The sequence below is a fragment of the Rattus norvegicus genome, chromosome 4, assembly GCF_021556685.1.
Source record: "Rattus norvegicus strain SHRSP/BbbUtx chromosome 4, alternate assembly SHRSP_T2T, whole genome shotgun sequence".
NCBI lineage: Eukaryota > Metazoa > Chordata > Mammalia > Rodentia > Muridae > Rattus > Rattus norvegicus.
Window position 1 is genome coordinate 160,819,178 of NC_141537.1, and position 17,467 is coordinate 160,836,644.

Here is a 17,467-nt window from a genome sequence, read left to right on the forward strand (position 1 = left end):
TGGCCATCAACCTCTTCCAATTCACCGTGTGCACTAAGGTTATGGAATCGTGGCACAAAACGCATCTTTTTGGTGTGGGTGCTGAGAAGCCAACCTCAGCCAGGACAGAGACTGGTAGACAAGAAGGGGCCTGGGTGGGATATCCTTCAAAGTTATCCCTCCAGTGACTTCTCTAAGCTAGGCCCACTCCGTAACAGCCCATTCAGTATGAACAGGTTGGTGTATGAATGAATGAAGCTTATGCCCTCAAGATCCAATTGCCCTTTAATGATGGGACCCATCAACCAGAAGCTGCACCTTCAACACAAGAGCCTTTGAAGGAACACCATATACAAACAATAGTAAACCAGCGTCTTGGCACTTCCTTCTCTTATAGTTATCTTTTGCCTGCATTAGATAAGTTAAGCATGTCTGGAGCATGTTTCATCGAGATGTAGAAAATTCTGAAATTCCTCCTCTAGGCGCTGTTGTATACTTTGTATGCTTCAGGTATTCCTGGGAGGTGAGGGATGTAAGACTAAGACTTTGTGAGCAAATGATGTTAAAGGCAAGGCTGCGAAGTAATGTACTATACCTCTAATTCCATCTATGGGTGGTGTGACAGTGTTAACTGTCAAGTTTTCAGACTCTAGGATCACCCAGGAGACCTGCATCTGAATAAGTCTGTGAGGGATTATCTTGACTGTTGAAATGTGAAGGACCACCCACTGTGGGTGGCACCATTCCCTGGATCATTTCACCCGAAACTTACTATGTAGACCTGGCGGATCTCAAACTCATAGAGATTCTCTTGACTCTACCTCCTGAGTGTTAGGATTAAATATGTGTGTTATCATGTGCATATGTAATATATATGTCAGGAATTCTCTTGTGTGTCACACAATATCGGTCTCTTGGGTGAGATGATTATTGCCATCACCATAACCACTGATCCATTTTTCCAGTCCCAGAGGCTGTGTCTTGGTGCAATGGAGCAGACATTCTTGTGAGTCTTGTGTATCCATTTGACCCACGTTCCTGCTGACCTTCACACAGTTCCTGTCCACCCTGATGGTTTGCAATAACTCTACCTCTGGACATACTCTGGGTATACAATTCTACAGAAGGTGTCAGTGCCTCCATGGCCTACAATATTGTCTTAGTCACTGTCCTATTGTTGTGGGGAGACACTATGGCCAAAGCAACTTATAAAAGAAAGCATTGAATTGTGGGCTTGCTTCCGATTTTAAAGGATTGTCTATGATTATCCTGGGTGGAAGCAGAATGGACATGGAGCTAGAGTAGTAACTAGGAGAGAGAGAGAGAGAGAGAGAGAGAGAGAGAGAGAGAGAGAGAGAGAGAGACAGAGAGAGACAGAGAGAGAGACAGAGACAGACAGAGAGAGAGACAGAGACAGACAGAGACAGACAGAGACAGAGAGAGACTGGACCTGGTGTGGGCTTTAGAACCTCAAAGTCCATTCTTAGTGATGCACCTCCTTCCACAAGGCCACACCTTGTAATCCTTCCCAAACAATTTCACTGACTGGGGACCATGCATTCAAACATATAAGCATATGGGGGCCATTCTCACTCAAACCACCACAGTCATCAACCTGTTATGGACACATTTATGAATATATCTTGCCTCCTTTTTCTTTCTCACAATCCCATCTTATCGTGTGTCCTCACAAAATATCTGTTCCCATCTTTTGGTGTTTAGAAATCTGTTAAGTATGTGTGGACAATCAGTGAAAGCCATATTATTGTTAAATTTTATTGGTTATTTTATTTATTTACATTTCAAATGTTATCCCCCTTCCCAGTTTCCCTTCCACAAATCTATCTCCTCCTCCTTCACCCTGCTTCTTTGAGTGTGATTCCCCCACCCATCTACCTATTCCTGCCTCAGTACCCTAGCATTCCCCTATGCTGGGTTATCGAGCCTCCACATGACCAAGGGGCTCCCTCCCATTGATGCCAGACAATGCCATCCTCTGCTATATATACGGCTGGAGTCATGGGTCCCTCCATGTGTATTCTTTGGTTGTTAATTTAGTCCCTGGAAGCTTTGGGGAGTCCGGTTAGTTGATGTTGTTGCTCTTCCTATGGGGTTGCAAACTCCTTCAGCTCCTTCAGTTCTTCCTCTAACTCCTCTACTGTGGTCCCCATGCTTAGTCCAATGGTTGGCTGTGTGCATCAGCATCTGTATTAGTCAGACTCTGGCACAGCCTCTCAGGGGACAGCTATACCAGGCTCCTGTCAGCAAGCACTTCTTGGCATAAGCAATAGTTTTTAAAGGGCATAGATAATAGGTAGTTAATATAGGAAGATATTAACTCATGTAAGGAAACAGACAGAAAAGGGTGCCAACTGGAGACATCTGGAAAAACTTCTGGGAGGAGATTTAGCTTGAATGTTAAAGAATGCAAGGACTTGTACATGAGGAGAGAGGTCAGGGAAGGGCCTACCAGAGGAGAGAGCAGGGTCTCAGTTCAACTATCCTATGCAGAGTGTATACAAGCAAATTGGATGCGTCCTGTGTGTGGTCCTGGCACTACTCCCTGGGCTCAGCCTACTTTTATACTTACATTTCTACATGATACAAAGTTAGTCCTGACCCTTATGAGTGTGGTCATATGCTATGATTCTAATATCTGTGCTCCAATCCCCCAAATTTATTTGCCGAAATTCTGTCTTAGGACATCTATTGCTTCGATAAAACACCATGACTAAAAGCAACTTGTGGAGGAAGGGTTTATTTAGCTTACCCTTCCATATCACTGTTCATCACCAAAGGAAGTCAGAACAGGAACTCAGGCAGGGTAGGAACCTGGAGGCAGGAGCTGATGCTGAGGCCACTTACTTTAAGTAAGATTGCTGCTTACTGGCTAGCTCATTGTGTCTTGCTGAGGCCGGCTTCTTACAGAATCCAGGACCACCAGCCCAAAGATGGTAGCACCCACAATGGAATAGGCCTTTCCCAGTCAATCACTAGTTAAGAAAAGACCTTAGAGGCTGTCCTACAACGTGATCATATGGAAGCATTTCCTTAATGGAGATTCCCTCCTCTGAGATGAATTTAACCTGTGTTAAGGTGACATACAACTATCCAGCACAAATCCTAAATCAACCAGGTGACAGTGTGAGGGGTGGGACATTTGAGAAGAGATGATTTAGGTCATGAAGCAGAGGCTTCATAAGTAAATTTATGAAAGAGGTCCCCAGAGATGACTGCCTCTCCACCACAGTGGGGCACAGCCATGAGGAGGCCTTCTGTGGAGAAGAAACCAGGCTCTTCTGGAAGGAGATTGAGCCTGGGTGTTGAAGAATTCAAGGACTCAGAGATGAGGAGAGGGTCAGGGAAGGGTACTGAGTAAGCCTTGATCTTGCCCTTCTAGTTTCTGGAATTTTCAGAAATAGGCTTCTGGTTGTTTTGTGATCTAACTAGTTGGTGATATTTTATTCAACAGTACAGATGGATTAACAATACCCTGTTCCCTCTGTCACCAAGTCATTTATTTGCCACAGTCTGTGGGATCTTTGCCAAAGCATGCACACACTACTCACAGGAGTCTCCCAGCATCCTCAGCCTTCGAGGGAACCAGAGAGGTTTTCACCCAATCTTCTCCAGCCTTGCTAAAGATGTTGACAAATTTCTCTGCTGGGACGTGACAGAATACACTGGGGCTGTGACCTATGGGTTTGAGACATGAGCTCAGCCATGTTCTTCTCTATACCTTTTTCCGGTGACCTTTTGTCATTTGAGTGGACAATCAGGAAGCCTCTCAGCCTCTCCCAGAACTTGCAGACAAATGCCTTGCTGGTAAAAACATTTCAGATGCCCTATTAGTTCTTTTTTAGTACAATTTTATGGAAATTATATACATGGAGGCTGGCTGACTTCCCTTGAATCAAGTAAGGGTGGGGGCTGGAGGCTCTCCCTGCTCAAGCTCTTCTCAGTGGAGTACAGAATGACTCCAATGATTTGGAGGTCAAGACAGGGGCAGTAGGAAGACCAGGTAAAGATCTTATGCCTCTATGTAACCTCAGAGTATCTAGCAAACTGTTCGGCATCTCCCATATGAATCCATCCAGTTCTCCCGGGCTACACAGACAGGTCACTTATTTCTGCTCCGGAGTTGTAACTTGAGAGGCAGCGAGTCATGTCAGGGTCCAGACTCTTCCTCTGGGCTGGAGAGATGGCTTGAGTCATCCATTCAGAGCACATACTGCTCTTTCAGACAACTGGAGTTTGGTTTCCAGCACCTACACCACATGGTTTACAAACTCTTGTACCTCCAGCTCCAAGAGATATAACGCTATCTTCTGCTCTCTGAATGTACATGCATTGCATTCACAGATGTGCATATGTGCAGGTGTGCGTGCATACACACACACACACACACACACACACACACACACACACACACACACACACTTAAAAATAAAGGAAAAGAAAAGGGCCTCTCATTTCATTCTCATCGGCTTTGTTCTTCCCTTGCAGAGGTTCCGAAAACAGAACAGACTTTTGAAGAACGATTGATCCTCAAAGCTTTCTTGCTCAAGTTTGTCAATGCCTACTCTCCCATCTTCTATGTGGCCTTTTTCAAGGGGAGGTGAGTATAACAGTAGCACCTGTAGCAATTGACCCAATCCACTACTGAGGGTCCTCCATTATCAGGACAAGAAGGGTCATTCTGTCCCCATTGCAAGCTCCCATCCTTACCCTCTTCTTTTTCCTCAGCTGGGATGAGCCATTTCCCATCTGGTTATCCATGAAGAAATGAGTTTTTATCCTTAGAATCAAATATCCACGGCAACTACACAAGACTTTGAGCAAGACCATGAAGGGAGAACCTTAGAAGAGTTAGTGCCCTTGACCATGAAACAGAAGAGCACTATGTGTCTGGGCACAGGCTCCATGGTCGCACGGTGCAGTTTGGTGCTGACTACATGGAGTTGACACAGGCTTCACAGATGAGAGGCACAACCCTTCACAAGACTGCTCTCACCTCCTATACCAGCCAGATACTGTGGGCCACTCAGGACATTTGCTGCTCGGACCCTCTGGCTATGAATTTCATAGCCCTCACTGCCTCCTCTATTAATACTATAATTTACCAGAATAACTCACAGGATTTGCAAATGTGAAAAACTCACTCTCACTGTCTTATTATGGTTAGAGGGGGAGGAATCCAAAAACAGCAAACAGGAGTGCTCCCAGATGATGTCCCAGAGGGCCCTGATGCTGAGACACTCATGTCCTAGGGAGTCATTACCCTCCTGGAACATCTGCGTACTTCAACAAGCTCACCCGAGATCTCTTTTTTTTTTTTCTGATCATATAAGCAATTTTGGTTTATTCTTTAAGAAGATAGCAAAGGCCTAGAGAGATGGCTTAGTGGTTAACAGCACTTGTTGTTCTTATAAAGGGCCTGAGTTTATTTTCCAGTACCTTCATATTTGATCAAAAACACTGTGGTTAACTCCAATTCCAGGGTATCAGACACTTTCCTCTGACCCTCACGTGTAACATGCATGAGCACAGACATACAGCAAGAACAAAAGTACTCATCTACATACAATAAAATAAATAATACTTTTTAAAAGAAATGTGTATTTCACATATTGTTCATCTTTTATCATTTTCATAGATCTATACTTAAAAGACACCAGAGGATAGTTGATAGGTATTCTCCATTTATAAAATTAGCCAATTCAAGCCAAATTAAAATATAACGGTAGATTTAATGGGGGCAACCAGCAGCTGGGCTCACTGAGCACACAGGAGAATGTCAGTAAATTCTCCAAAGCTATGCAGAGGGAGAGAGAGGGGAGGGAAGAGAGAGGGAGACAGTTTGGGCACAGAGAGAAAAGACAGATGAGAGAGAGAGAGAGAGAGAGAGAGAGAGAGAGAGAGAGAGAGAGAGAGAGAGAGAGAGAGAGAGATTTAATAAAGAAATGTCCATATTATGTAATGAAGAGCCACTGGTGACAGGAAGCCTATTGGCTGGAAAGTGCAGCAGAGAGCAGGCTATGCCAGCCACACCGTTTAACAGGTAGGAACTGAGGGATGCGAGAAGAATGAACCTGTAGACTAGATCTGTTTTGATATATGCCTCTCAGCCACTTGTCTCGGACCTGAAACCCAACAATAATGTTGCAGTATTCGAATAGGATTTGAATTATCTAAAAAGCATCAGGAACTGTCTACTCGTTAGCCTTTTTGATAAAACTAACACGTTACTCCGTACTTGAAATTTTCAGTGTTTTCAAAGATTAATTTGCATTATTAAAACGAATATTTTTAAGTGTTTAAGTATTATTATTTTTTTATTAACTTGAGTATTTCTTATATACATTTCGAGTGTTATTCCCTTTCCCGGTTTCCGGGCAAACATCGCCCTCCCCCCTCCCCTTCTTTATGGTTGTTCCCCTCCCCATCCTCCCCCCCCTTGTCGCCCTCCCCCCAACAATCTAGTTCACTGGGGGTTCAGTCTTAGCAGGACCCAGGGCTTCCCCTTCCACTGGTGCTCTTACTAGGATATTCAATGCTACCTATGAGGTCAGAGTCCAGGGTCAGTCCATGTATAGTCTTTAGGTAGTGGCTTAGTCCCTGGAAGCTCTGGTTGCTTGGCATTGTTGTTCATATAGGGTCTCGAGCCCCTTCGAGCTCTTCCAGTTCTTTCTCTGACTCCTTCAACGGGGGTCCTATTCTCAGTTCAGTGGTTTGCTGCTGGCATTTGCCTCTGTATTTGCTGTATTCTGGCTATGTCTCTCAGGAGAGATCTACATCCGGCTCCTGTCGGCCTGCACTTCTTTGCTTCATCCATCTTGTCTAATTGGATGGCTGTATATGCATGGGCTACATGTGGGGCAGGCTCTGAATGGGTGTTCCTTCTGTGTCTGTTTTAATCTTTGCCTCTCTATTCCCTGCCAAGGGTATTCTTGTTCCCCTTTTAAAGAAGGAGTGAAGCATTCACATTTTGATCATCCGTCTTGAGTTTCATTTCTTCTAGGCATCTAGGGTAATTCAAGCATTTGGGCTAATACCCACTTATCAATGAGTGCATACCATGTGTGTTTTTCTGTGATTGGGTTACTTCACTCAGGATGATATTTTCCAGTTCCGACCATTTGCCTACGAATTTCATAAAGTCATTGTTTTTGATAGCTGAGTAATATTCCATTGTGTAGATGTACCACATTTTCTGTATCCATTCCTCTGTTGAAGGGCATCTGGGTTCTTTCCAGCTTCTGGCTATTATAAATAAGGCTGTGATGAACATAGTGGAGCACGTGTCTTTTTTATATGTTGGGGCATCTTTTGGGTATATGCCCAAGAGAGGTATAGCTGGATCCTCAGGCAGTTCAATGTCCAATTTTCTGAGGAACCTCCAGACTGATTTCCAGAATGGTTGTACCAGTCTCCAATCCCACCAACAATGGAGGAGTGTTCCTCTTTCTCCGCATCCTCGCCAGCATCTGCTGTCACCTGAGTTTTTGATCTTAGCCATTCTCACTGGTGTGAGGTGAAATCTCAGGGTTGTTTTTATTTGCATTTCCCTTATGACTAAAGATGTTGAACATTTCTTTAGGTGTTTCTCAGCCATTCGACATTCCTCGGCTGTGAATTCTTTGTTTAGCTCTGAACACCATTTTTTAATAGGGTTATTTGTCTCCCTGCGGTCTAACTTCTTGAGTTCTTTGTATATTTTGGATATAAGGCCTCTATCAGTTGTAGGATTGGTAAAGATCTTCTCCCAATCTGTTGGTTGCCGTTTTGTCCTAACCACAGTGTCCTTTGCCTTACAGAAGCTTTGCAGTTTTATGAGATCCCATTTGTCGATTCTTGATCTTAGAGCATAAGCCATTGGTGTTTTGTTCAGGAAATTTTTTCCAGTGCCCATGTGTTCCAGATGCTGCCCTAGTTTTTCTTCTATTAGTTTGAGTGTATCTGGTTTGATGTGGAGGTCCTTGATCCACTTGGACTTAAGCTTTGTACAGGGTGATAAGGATGGATCGATCTGCATTCTTCTACATGTTGACCTCCAGTTGAACCAGCACCATTTGCTGAAAATGCTATCTTTTTTCCATTTGATGGTTTTGGCTCCTTTGTCAAAAATCAAGTGCCCATAGGTGTGTGGGTTCATTTCTGGGTCTTCAATTCTGTTCCATTGGTCTATCTGTCTGTCTCTGTACCAATACCATGCAGTTTTTATCACTATTGCTCTGTAATACTGCTTGAGTTCAGGGATAATGATTCCCCCTGAAGTCCTTTTATTGTTGAGGATAGTTTTAGCTATCCTGGGTTTTTTGTTATTCCAGATGAATTTCCAAATTGTTCTGTCTAACACTTTGAAGAATTGGATTGGTATTTTGATGGGGATTGCATTGAATCTGTAGATTGCTTTTGGTAAAATGGCCATTTTTACTATATTAATCCTGCCAATCCATGAGCATGGGAGATCTTTCCATCTTCTGAGGACTTCTTCAATTTCTTTCTTCAGAGTCTTGAAGTTCTTATTGTACAAATCTTTTACTTGCTTGGTTAAAGTCACACCGAGGTACTTTATATTATTTGGGTCTATTATGAAGGGTGTCGTTTCCCTAATTTCTTTCTCGGCTTGTTTCTCTTTTGTGTAGAGGAAGGCTACTGATTTATTTGAGTTAATTTTATACCCAGCCACTTTGCTGAAGTTGTCTATCAGCTTTAGTAGTTCTCTGGTGGAGCTTTTGGGATCACTTAAATATACTATCTTATCATCTGCAAAAAGTGATATTTTGACTTCTTCTTTTCCGATCTGTATCCCCTTGACCTCCTTTTGTTGTCTGATTGCTCTGGCTAGAACTTCAAGAACTATATTGAATAAGTAGGGAGAGAGTGGGCAGCCTTGTCTAGTCCCTGATTTTAGTGGGATTGCTTCAAGTTTCTCTCCATTTAGTTTAATGTTAGCAACTGTTTTGCTGTATATGGCTTTTACTATGTTTAGGTATGGGCCTTGAATTCCTATTCTTTCCAGGACTTTTATCATGAAGGGGTGTTGAATTTTGTCAAATGCTTTCTCAGCATCTAATGAAATGATCATGTGGTTTTGTTCTTTCAGTTTGTTTATATAATGGATCACGTTGATGGTTTTTCGTATATTAAACCACCCCTGCATGCCTGGGATGAAGCCTACTTGATCATGGTGGATGATTGTTCTGATGTGCTCTTGGATTCGGTTTGCCAGAATTTTATTTGGTATTTTTGTGTCGATATTCATAAGGGAAATTGGTCTGAAGTTCTCTTTCTCTGTTGGGTCTTTGTGTGGTTTAGGTATAAGAGTAATTGTGGCTTCATAGAAGGAATTCGGTAGTGCTCCATCTGTTTCAATTGTGTGGAATAGTTTGGATAGTATTGGTATGAGGTCTTCTATGAAGGTCTGATAGAATTCTGCACTAAACCCGTCTGGACCTGGGCTCTTTTTGGTTGGGAGACCTTTAATGACTGCTTCTATTTCCTTAGACTCCTAAGGAAATATGGGGTTGTTTAACTGGTTTATCGGTTCCTGATTTAACTTCGGTACCTGGTATCTGTCTAGGAAATTGTCCATTTCCTGAAGATTTTCAAGTTTTGTTGAATATAGGTTTTTATAGTAAGATCTGATGATTTTTTGAATTTCCTCTGAATCTGTTGTTATGTCTCCCTTTTCATTTCTGATTTTGTTAATTTGGATACACTCTCTGTGTCCTCTCCTTAGTCTGGCTAAGGGTTTATCTATCTTGTTGATTTTCTCAAAGAACCAACTTTTGGTTCTGTTGATTCTTTCTATGGTCCTTTTTGTTTCTACTTGGTTGATTTCAGCTCTGAGTTTGGTTATTTCCTGCCTTCTACTCCTCCTGGGTGTATTTGCTTCTTTTTGTTCTAGAGCTTTTAGGTGTGCTGTCAAGCTGCTGACATATGCTCTTTCCTATTTCTTTCTGCAGGCACTCAGCGCTATGAGTTTTCCTCTTAGCACAGCTTGTGTCCCATAAGTTTGGGTATGTTGTACCTTCATTTTCATTAAATTCTAAAAAGTCTTCAATTTCTTTCTTTATTTCTTCCTTGACCAGGTTATCATTGAGTAGAGCATTGTTCAATTTCTACGTATATGTGGGCATTCTTCCCTTATTGTTATTGAAGACCAGTTTTAGGCCGTGGTGGTCCGATAGCACGCATGGGATTATTTCTATCTTTCTGTACCTGTTGAGGCCCGTTTTTTGACCAATTATATGGTCAATTTTGGAGAAAGTACCATGAGGAGCTGAGAAGAAGGTATATCCTTTTGCTTTAGGGTAGAATGTTCTATAAATATCTGTTAAATCCATTTGGCTCATGACTTCTCTTAGTCTGTCTACGTCTCTGTTTAATTTCTGTTTCCATGATCTGTCCATTGATGAGAGTGGGGTGTTGAAGTCTCCTACTATTATTGTGTGAGGTGCAATGTGTGTTTTGAGCTTTAGGAAGGTTTCTTTTCCGTATGTAGGTGCCCTTGTATTTGGGGCATAGATATTTAGGATTGAGAGTTCATCTTGGTGGATTTTTCCTTTGATGAATATGAAGTGTCCTTCCTTATCTTTTTTGATGACTTTTAGTTGAAAATTGATTTTATTTGATATTAGAATGGCTACTCCAGCTTGCTTCTTCTGACCATTTGCTTGGAAAGTTGTTTTCCAGCCTTTCACTATGAGGTAGTGTCTGTCTTTGTCTCTGAGGTGTGTTTCCTGTAGGCAGCAGAATGCAGGGTCCTCGTTGCGTATCCAGTTTGTTAATCTATGTCTTTTTATTGGGGAGTTGAGGCCATTGATGTTGAGAGATATTAAGGAATAGTGATTATTGCTTCCTGTTATATTCATATTTGGATGTGAGGTTATGTTTGTGTGCTTTTCTTCTCTTTGTTTTGTTCCCAAGACGCTTAGTTTCTTGCTTCTTCTAGGGTATAGATTGCCTCCTTATGTTGGGCTTTACCATTTATTATCCTTTGTAGTGCTGGATTTGTAGAAAGATATTGTGTAAATTTGGTTTTGTCATGGAATATCTTGGTTTCTCCATCTATGTTAATTGAGAGTTTTGCTGGATACAGTAACCTGGGCTGGCATTTGTGTTCTCTTAGGGTCTGTATGACATCTGTCCAGGATCTTCTGGCCTTCATAGTTTCTGAAGAAAAGTCTGGTGTGATTCTGATAGGTCTGCCTTTATATGTTACTTGACCTTTTTCCCTTACTGCTTTTAATATTCTTTCTTTATTTTGTGCGTTTGGTGTTTTGACTATTATGTGACAGGAGGTGTTTCTTTTCTGGTCCAATCTATTTGGAGTTCTGTAGGCTTCTTGTATGCCTATGGGTATCTCTTTTTTTAGGTTAGGGAAGTTTTCTTCTATGATTTTGTTGAAGATATTTACTGGTCCTTTGAGCTGGGAGTCTTCACTCTCTTCTATACCTATTATCCTTAGGTTTGATCTTCTCATTGAGTCCTGGATTTCCTGTATGTTTTGGACCAGTAGCTTTTTCCGCTTTACATTATCTTTGACAGTTGAGTCAATGATTTCTATAGAATCTTCTGCTCCTGAGATTCTCTCTTCCATCTCTTGTATTCTGTTGGTGAAGCTCGTATCTACAGCTCCTTGTCTCTTCTTTTGGTTTTCTATGTCCCTGGTTGTTTCCATGTGTTCTTTATTGATTGCTTCTATTTCCATTTTTAATTCCTTCAACTGTTTGATTGTGTTTTCCTGGAATTCTTTTAGGGATTTTTGTGACTCCTCTCTATGGGCTTCTACTTGTTTATTTATGATTTCCTGGAATTCTTTCAGGGATTTTTGCGCTTCCTCTCTGTAGGCTTCTACTTGTTCTCTAAGGGAGCTCTTAACGTCTTTCTTGAAGTCCTCCAGCATCATGATCAAATATGATTTTGAAACTAGATCTTGCTTTTCTGGTGTGTTTGGATATTCTGTGTTTGCTTTGGTGGGAGAATTGGGCTCCGATGATGTAGTCTTGGTTTCTGTTGCTTGGGTTCCTGCGCTTGCCTCTCGCCATCAGATTATCTCTAGTGTTACTTTGTTCTGCTATTTCTGACAGTGGCTAGACTGTCCTATAAGCCTGTGAGTCAGGAGTGCTGTAGACCTGTTTTCCTGTTTTCTTTCAGCCAGTTATGGGGACAGAGTGTTCTGCTTTCGGGCGTGTAGTTTTTCCTATCTACAGGCCTTCAGCTGTTCCTGTGGGCCTGTGTCTGGTGTTCACCAGGCAGGTCACTTGCAGCAGAAAAGTTGGTCTTACCTGTGGTCCCAAGGCTCAAGTTTGCTCGTGGGGTGCTGCCTATGAGCTCTCCGCGGCGGCAGCAACCAGGAAGATCTGTGCCGCTGTTTCTGGGAGCCTCTGTGCACCAGGGTTCCAGATGGTGTTTGGTGTTTTCCTCTGGCGTCAGAGATGTGTGCAGAGTGCAGTCTCTTCTGGTTTCCCTGGCCTGTCTGCCTCTCTGAAGGTTTAGCTCTCCCTCCCACGGGATTTGGGTGCAGAGAACTGTTTATCTGGTCTGTTCCTTCAGGTTCCGGGGGTGTCTCAGGCGCAGGGGTCCTGCCGCTCCTGGGTCCTCCCCCACGGTAACCCAGAGGCCGTATACAGTTTCCTCTTGGGCCAGGGATGTGGGCAGGGGTGGGCAGTGTTGGTGGTCTCTTCTGCTCTGCAGCCTCAGGAGTGCCCACCTGACCAGGCGGTGAGGTCTCTCTCCCATGGGGTTTGGGAGCAGAGAGCTGCTGTGGGCCGGGATCTGAGGGTTTGGGACTCCTGGTCTCACCCGAGATCTCTTTGCTTAGGCATATTTCATTAAATTGTGTGATTATACCAAGAGATTAAGCTCAGACTCATGTCTCCTTCCCCCACTGAGGGCAGAATACTGTCCAATGGCAAAGCGGTCTGGCTAACTGGCTTGTCCCTGCCATCTCCTGTCCTCTTCCTGAATAATCTCACTAGTATAAATATAGGCAACAGTTACAAGAGCCTTCAATAAAAAACAACGGTGCCCCTATCACCATGGAAATTCTAAGAACTTGGAGGCTCCTCCCAATGAGTAGTGACAAGGGAAGGAGTTGTGGGGGGGGGGTTCTTTCTGTTTGGCGTTGATTTTTGTTTTTCTTGACACAGAACATCACTATGAAGTCTAGGCTGTCCACAAACTCTCTATATAGCTCAGGCTTGACTTCAGGTTTTGGTCTTCTGGCCTCAGCCTCCCAAGTACTAGGATCACAAGTGCCTCCACATATACCCGGGTAAAATCCTTTATTATACAATAGATTTGGATATAACAGCTCTTCTAAAAAAATGTGTGTGTGTGTGTGTGTGTGTGTGTGTGTGTGAGAGAGAGAGAGAGAGAGAGAGAGAGAGAGAGAGAGAGAGAGAGAGGACATGTGGCAGATCAGGCCAGTTGGCTACCTGCAAGGAAATTCCCTATCAGACTTGAAGCAACTGTTATCAGGTTGCTTCCTTGGGACCAAAAGCTTATGCAGTACCACAAAGAATGTTCATTATTGACATGTGACTTTTTTTTAAGATGTGTTTGTAACCCCCAAACACAAACCCTTTCAAAGACCTCTGCTTTTAGCTCTTGTGACATAAAGAAGCAAAGATACTGCACAAAATGATGAATATATACCTTCCTGGTACTTCTATCTAGATTTCATAGCCAAGGCAAATTGCCTTCACAAGGCATTGCAGACAAAATGTTCTGACTCTTGGATTTGTGATACACTGGACAGGATAGTCTTGGTAACAGCACTACTCTAATCTAGGATAAATGACACAGTAAAAAATATCTGAGAAGGGTGGGTGGGCTGGGCATGAAGTACATCAGTACAGGACACACCTAGCACATGCAAAGCTCTAGGTTCAAAACCTACCCTGGGAAAGAAAGAAGGGAAAGGAAGAGAAGGAAGGGAGGGGGGAGAAAAGACTGCTATCATCAGAAAAGCAAGAAGACTTCATAGAAAAAGATCTCGGTGGCATTGAATGAATAAATGGAGTTTGATTGGTTTTGAATGGATACATAGAAAACGGATAAGCTGTGCACATTTCAAGGAAGTGGGACCTGTGATTACCTGCCTGGCTCTGCAAATGGCTTTTGCCTCACCTTCTGCCCCCTTCCCAGTCTCTACATTCAATTTAGAAGAGGAATAGGGGTAGGGGCGGCAGCTTCCCTCCCTTAGAATATCTTCAGTAGAAAGGCAAGATGCATTCTTTTCTGAAGGAACGGTGCCTATGCCTTTAGCTGGACTCACCCTTGGCAAATCATAAGCCCTTACCAAAGAAAGAGCTACGATCCAGACTCAGTCCTTGACACCAGTGGAGGGAAAGGCTCTCTCTCTCTCTCTCTCTCTCTCTCTCTCTCTCTCTCTCTCCCTACACACACACACACACACACACACACACTCTCTCTCTCTCTCTCTCTCATACTCATTCATACTCACACATACACTCACACACACATGCACACACACACACACACAATATGCTCACACTCAACCTACTCATACACACACTCTCACACTTGTTTGTACTAATGCATACACACTCGTACACATGCTCATACACACACTCTCACCTTGCCCACACTCACAATCATACACACACTCACACATGCACACTCACACTCACACAGCATCCCTGCCCCTCCACCACACTCTGCTCCATCCCTTCCTCAGCCCTCTCCCTGTGCCCAGAAACCCTAGCTGCTTGAAAACACAACCGTAAGTGTTATAGACATTCACTAATACATAGTGGGTGTGAAACTGGCCTTGTGTGACTTGGGACCTCCCTAGCCAGTTCTTTCCACGAGGACACTGAGTGACAGCTATTTCACATGGGCCATGGGGTAAATGCTCCAGGAGCCTTGCTTCCTCTGACTCTTAGCACACATTTTTCTTTCAGGTTTGTGGGCAGACCTGGAAGCTATGTCTATGTGTTCGACGGTTACCGCATGGAAGAGGCAAGTAGAGTCTCTGGCGTTCATGCTGGGCCTGCAGTTTGTAGGCTCCCTCACTCTAGCCCCTTTCTTATCTCACTGCAGTCTTATTCATTTTCCAGAGCCCGCAGGGTCTGACTGCTCCTGTCTCTCTCTCCTCTCCCTCCTGCAGTGCGCTCCGGGAGGCTGTCTCATGGAGCTGTGTATACAGCTCAGCATCATCATGTTGGGGAAGCAGCTGATCCAGAACAATATCTTTGAGATCGGAGTCCCGTAAGTGACGCTCAGTTCTCTGTCTCTTCTGCACAGACCAGATTCTCAGCACAGTTTTCATAACCTCTCCCCTTTGCATATGATGTCACTGTCCACTCCCCTTCCTGCGTGCCGGCCACTGTCTTCTGTTTACTTGTTTCCCTATCTGGGCTGAGATGTTTGGGGCTCAGAAAGGTCTACTACTTGCTCAAATATCCATAGAAATAAAGAGCAGAACTAAGGGATAACTTAGACCCCCAAAGGGCAAAGAAGTTTTGATGTATTTGTTCTCCCATTAGGTAAGGAAGAGGGTACAGGTAGGGTGGGAAGATGAATAGGAGGGTCTCATGCGGTCATTTAATAGACTTTGACAACAAAATGTGGAATCCAGGCTCTTAGGAGGGAAGGCACGAATACCTGGTAAAACCCCAGGCTTTATGCACAGTTTCTAGATTGAAATGCTCATGAAACTGAACATTTACCAACAGCTACTAAAATGGGAACAAAACAAAACAAGCAAACAAGGAAAAATCAAATTAGGTGTCCAAACACGGCAAATAGCCTCTGTCTTTCCCTTCCAATCCTTTGGTGTTTTTCCTTTGCTTTGTATTGTATGTATTTCTCTCTCTCTCTCTCTCTCTCTCTCTCTCTCTCTCTCTCTCTCTCTCTGTGTGTGTGTGTGTGTGTGTGTGTGTGGTGTACGTACGTATGAATGTATGTATGTATGTTGTATGTTTGTAGGTGCAGATGTACATATGGGAGTGCACATGGGATATACATATGTGTGGGTGCATGTGGAGGTATACCAGTGTGGGAGTATATCTGGAGGTCAGGGGAAACCTGTTTCTCAGAGGCTCTCCACCTTGCTTTTTGAGACAGTCTCACTGGCCTGGAACTCCCCAAGTAGGCTAGGGTGGCTTGCTGTGTTAGGAATCTGCTTGTCTCATCTTCCTCATGTGCTTTCACTAGAGGCTACTGCGCTTGCCTTGTGAGGTCCGATCTGGGGATTGAACTCTGGTCTCATGCTTATCAGCTGAGCTTCTACCCAGCCTTCTGTTTTAGTTGTCTGTGATTTTTAAAGAGGAATCCACTTCGGAGCTATTTTTAGCTAGCCTAGTGTCACAGAGCTAGGGAGTGCCAGAGAGTGCCAGAGGTGGTAGCGATAAGTCTAACAGGCTTGGCTAGGTCTCTTGAACACTTACAAGGCTGCCCATTCTCTCTAGATACCTTACTCCTCACAGTCCTCTTAGATACAGTCCTCACAGGGGCAGTTCAAGATCCTGAGAGTCTGCCTCCCTGCTGGGGTTTTACCATGTACCCTATGCTTCCAAGAAATCTTCCAGGAAAAAAGCTGGTTAATCCCTTTCTTCTCAACTGTATTTGCATATTTACTGCCCAAGATTCTTAATTGCAGGCCTTGGAACTCTCATTGGCTAGTTTAAGCAGCAAAAGAATCAATTGAAGTATAAAGTGGCCACTAGAATATTCTTTAAGAGTCAGAGAATCAGACCCTGAGCACCATGGCCAAGAATGACTTTATCCACACATCACAAGACTTAAGAGAATGCCCCTGGTGCCACTTTTTGGCTCTTATGCCTTAGCTATGAAAGGGGAAATATATTGAAATGGCTCTCATCTTATTAGAGCTTATGTTTGGGTAAAAAATTATTCTCCATATGAATGAGTACTCACTGTATAGTACAAATGTCACCAGAATTTTGAAAGTCAATAGTCTATGTGTCAAGATTTAACAGCAGCTGTGTTTCTTGTAGTGTGTGCCTGTATCACCATTGCCTCTCAGAGGTGATCTGTAATTATTTTCTTTAAGGAACCTGTTTTCTTCAGCTACTTTTCTGAACAAACAATACAGCCACTCTGGTCTCACCTTAAACATCTTATAACTGACTCAGAAGTGCTACAAATGGAGGAGTAAAATCTCTAGGATGCAAGTCAAGGCCTTTGAGACATGAAGAGAGATGTCAATAGCAAGAGGTAGATCATTTTTCAAAAGTGGGAATGGCACCCAGTCCTGGGTTCATTGGATTGAATGGACTTAGTAGATAAAAATATAGGCCAACCTCTTTCTCCAAGAAAATGTCACATCAAAGCCATCTGCTTCCATGGAATTAGGAGATCTGTCACTCTTTAAAAGGTCCCTGGTTTGGGCTAGGGAGCTGCCTCAGCAGTCAAGGGCACTGAATGCTCTAGAGGTCAGGAGTTCAATTCCCATCAATCACACAGTGACTCTCAGCCATCTGTAATG

At 43.4% G+C, this 17,467-nt stretch overlaps 1 protein-coding gene across 4 annotated transcripts in view; it reads left to right on the forward strand.

The window, feature by feature from the left end:
* Ano2 (anoctamin 2) overlaps positions 1-17,467 on the forward strand; it is a 353,573-nt gene that overhangs the window by 290,241 nt on the left and 45,865 nt on the right. For all 4 annotated transcript variants that reach the window (XM_087655423.1, NM_001431940.1, NM_001431941.1 and 1 more), the window contains 3 exon segments: positions 4,486-4,597; positions 14,919-14,976; positions 15,125-15,225. In XM_087655423.1, the coding sequence (XP_087511549.1) occupies positions 4,486-4,597; positions 14,919-14,976; positions 15,125-15,225 (271 nt within the window).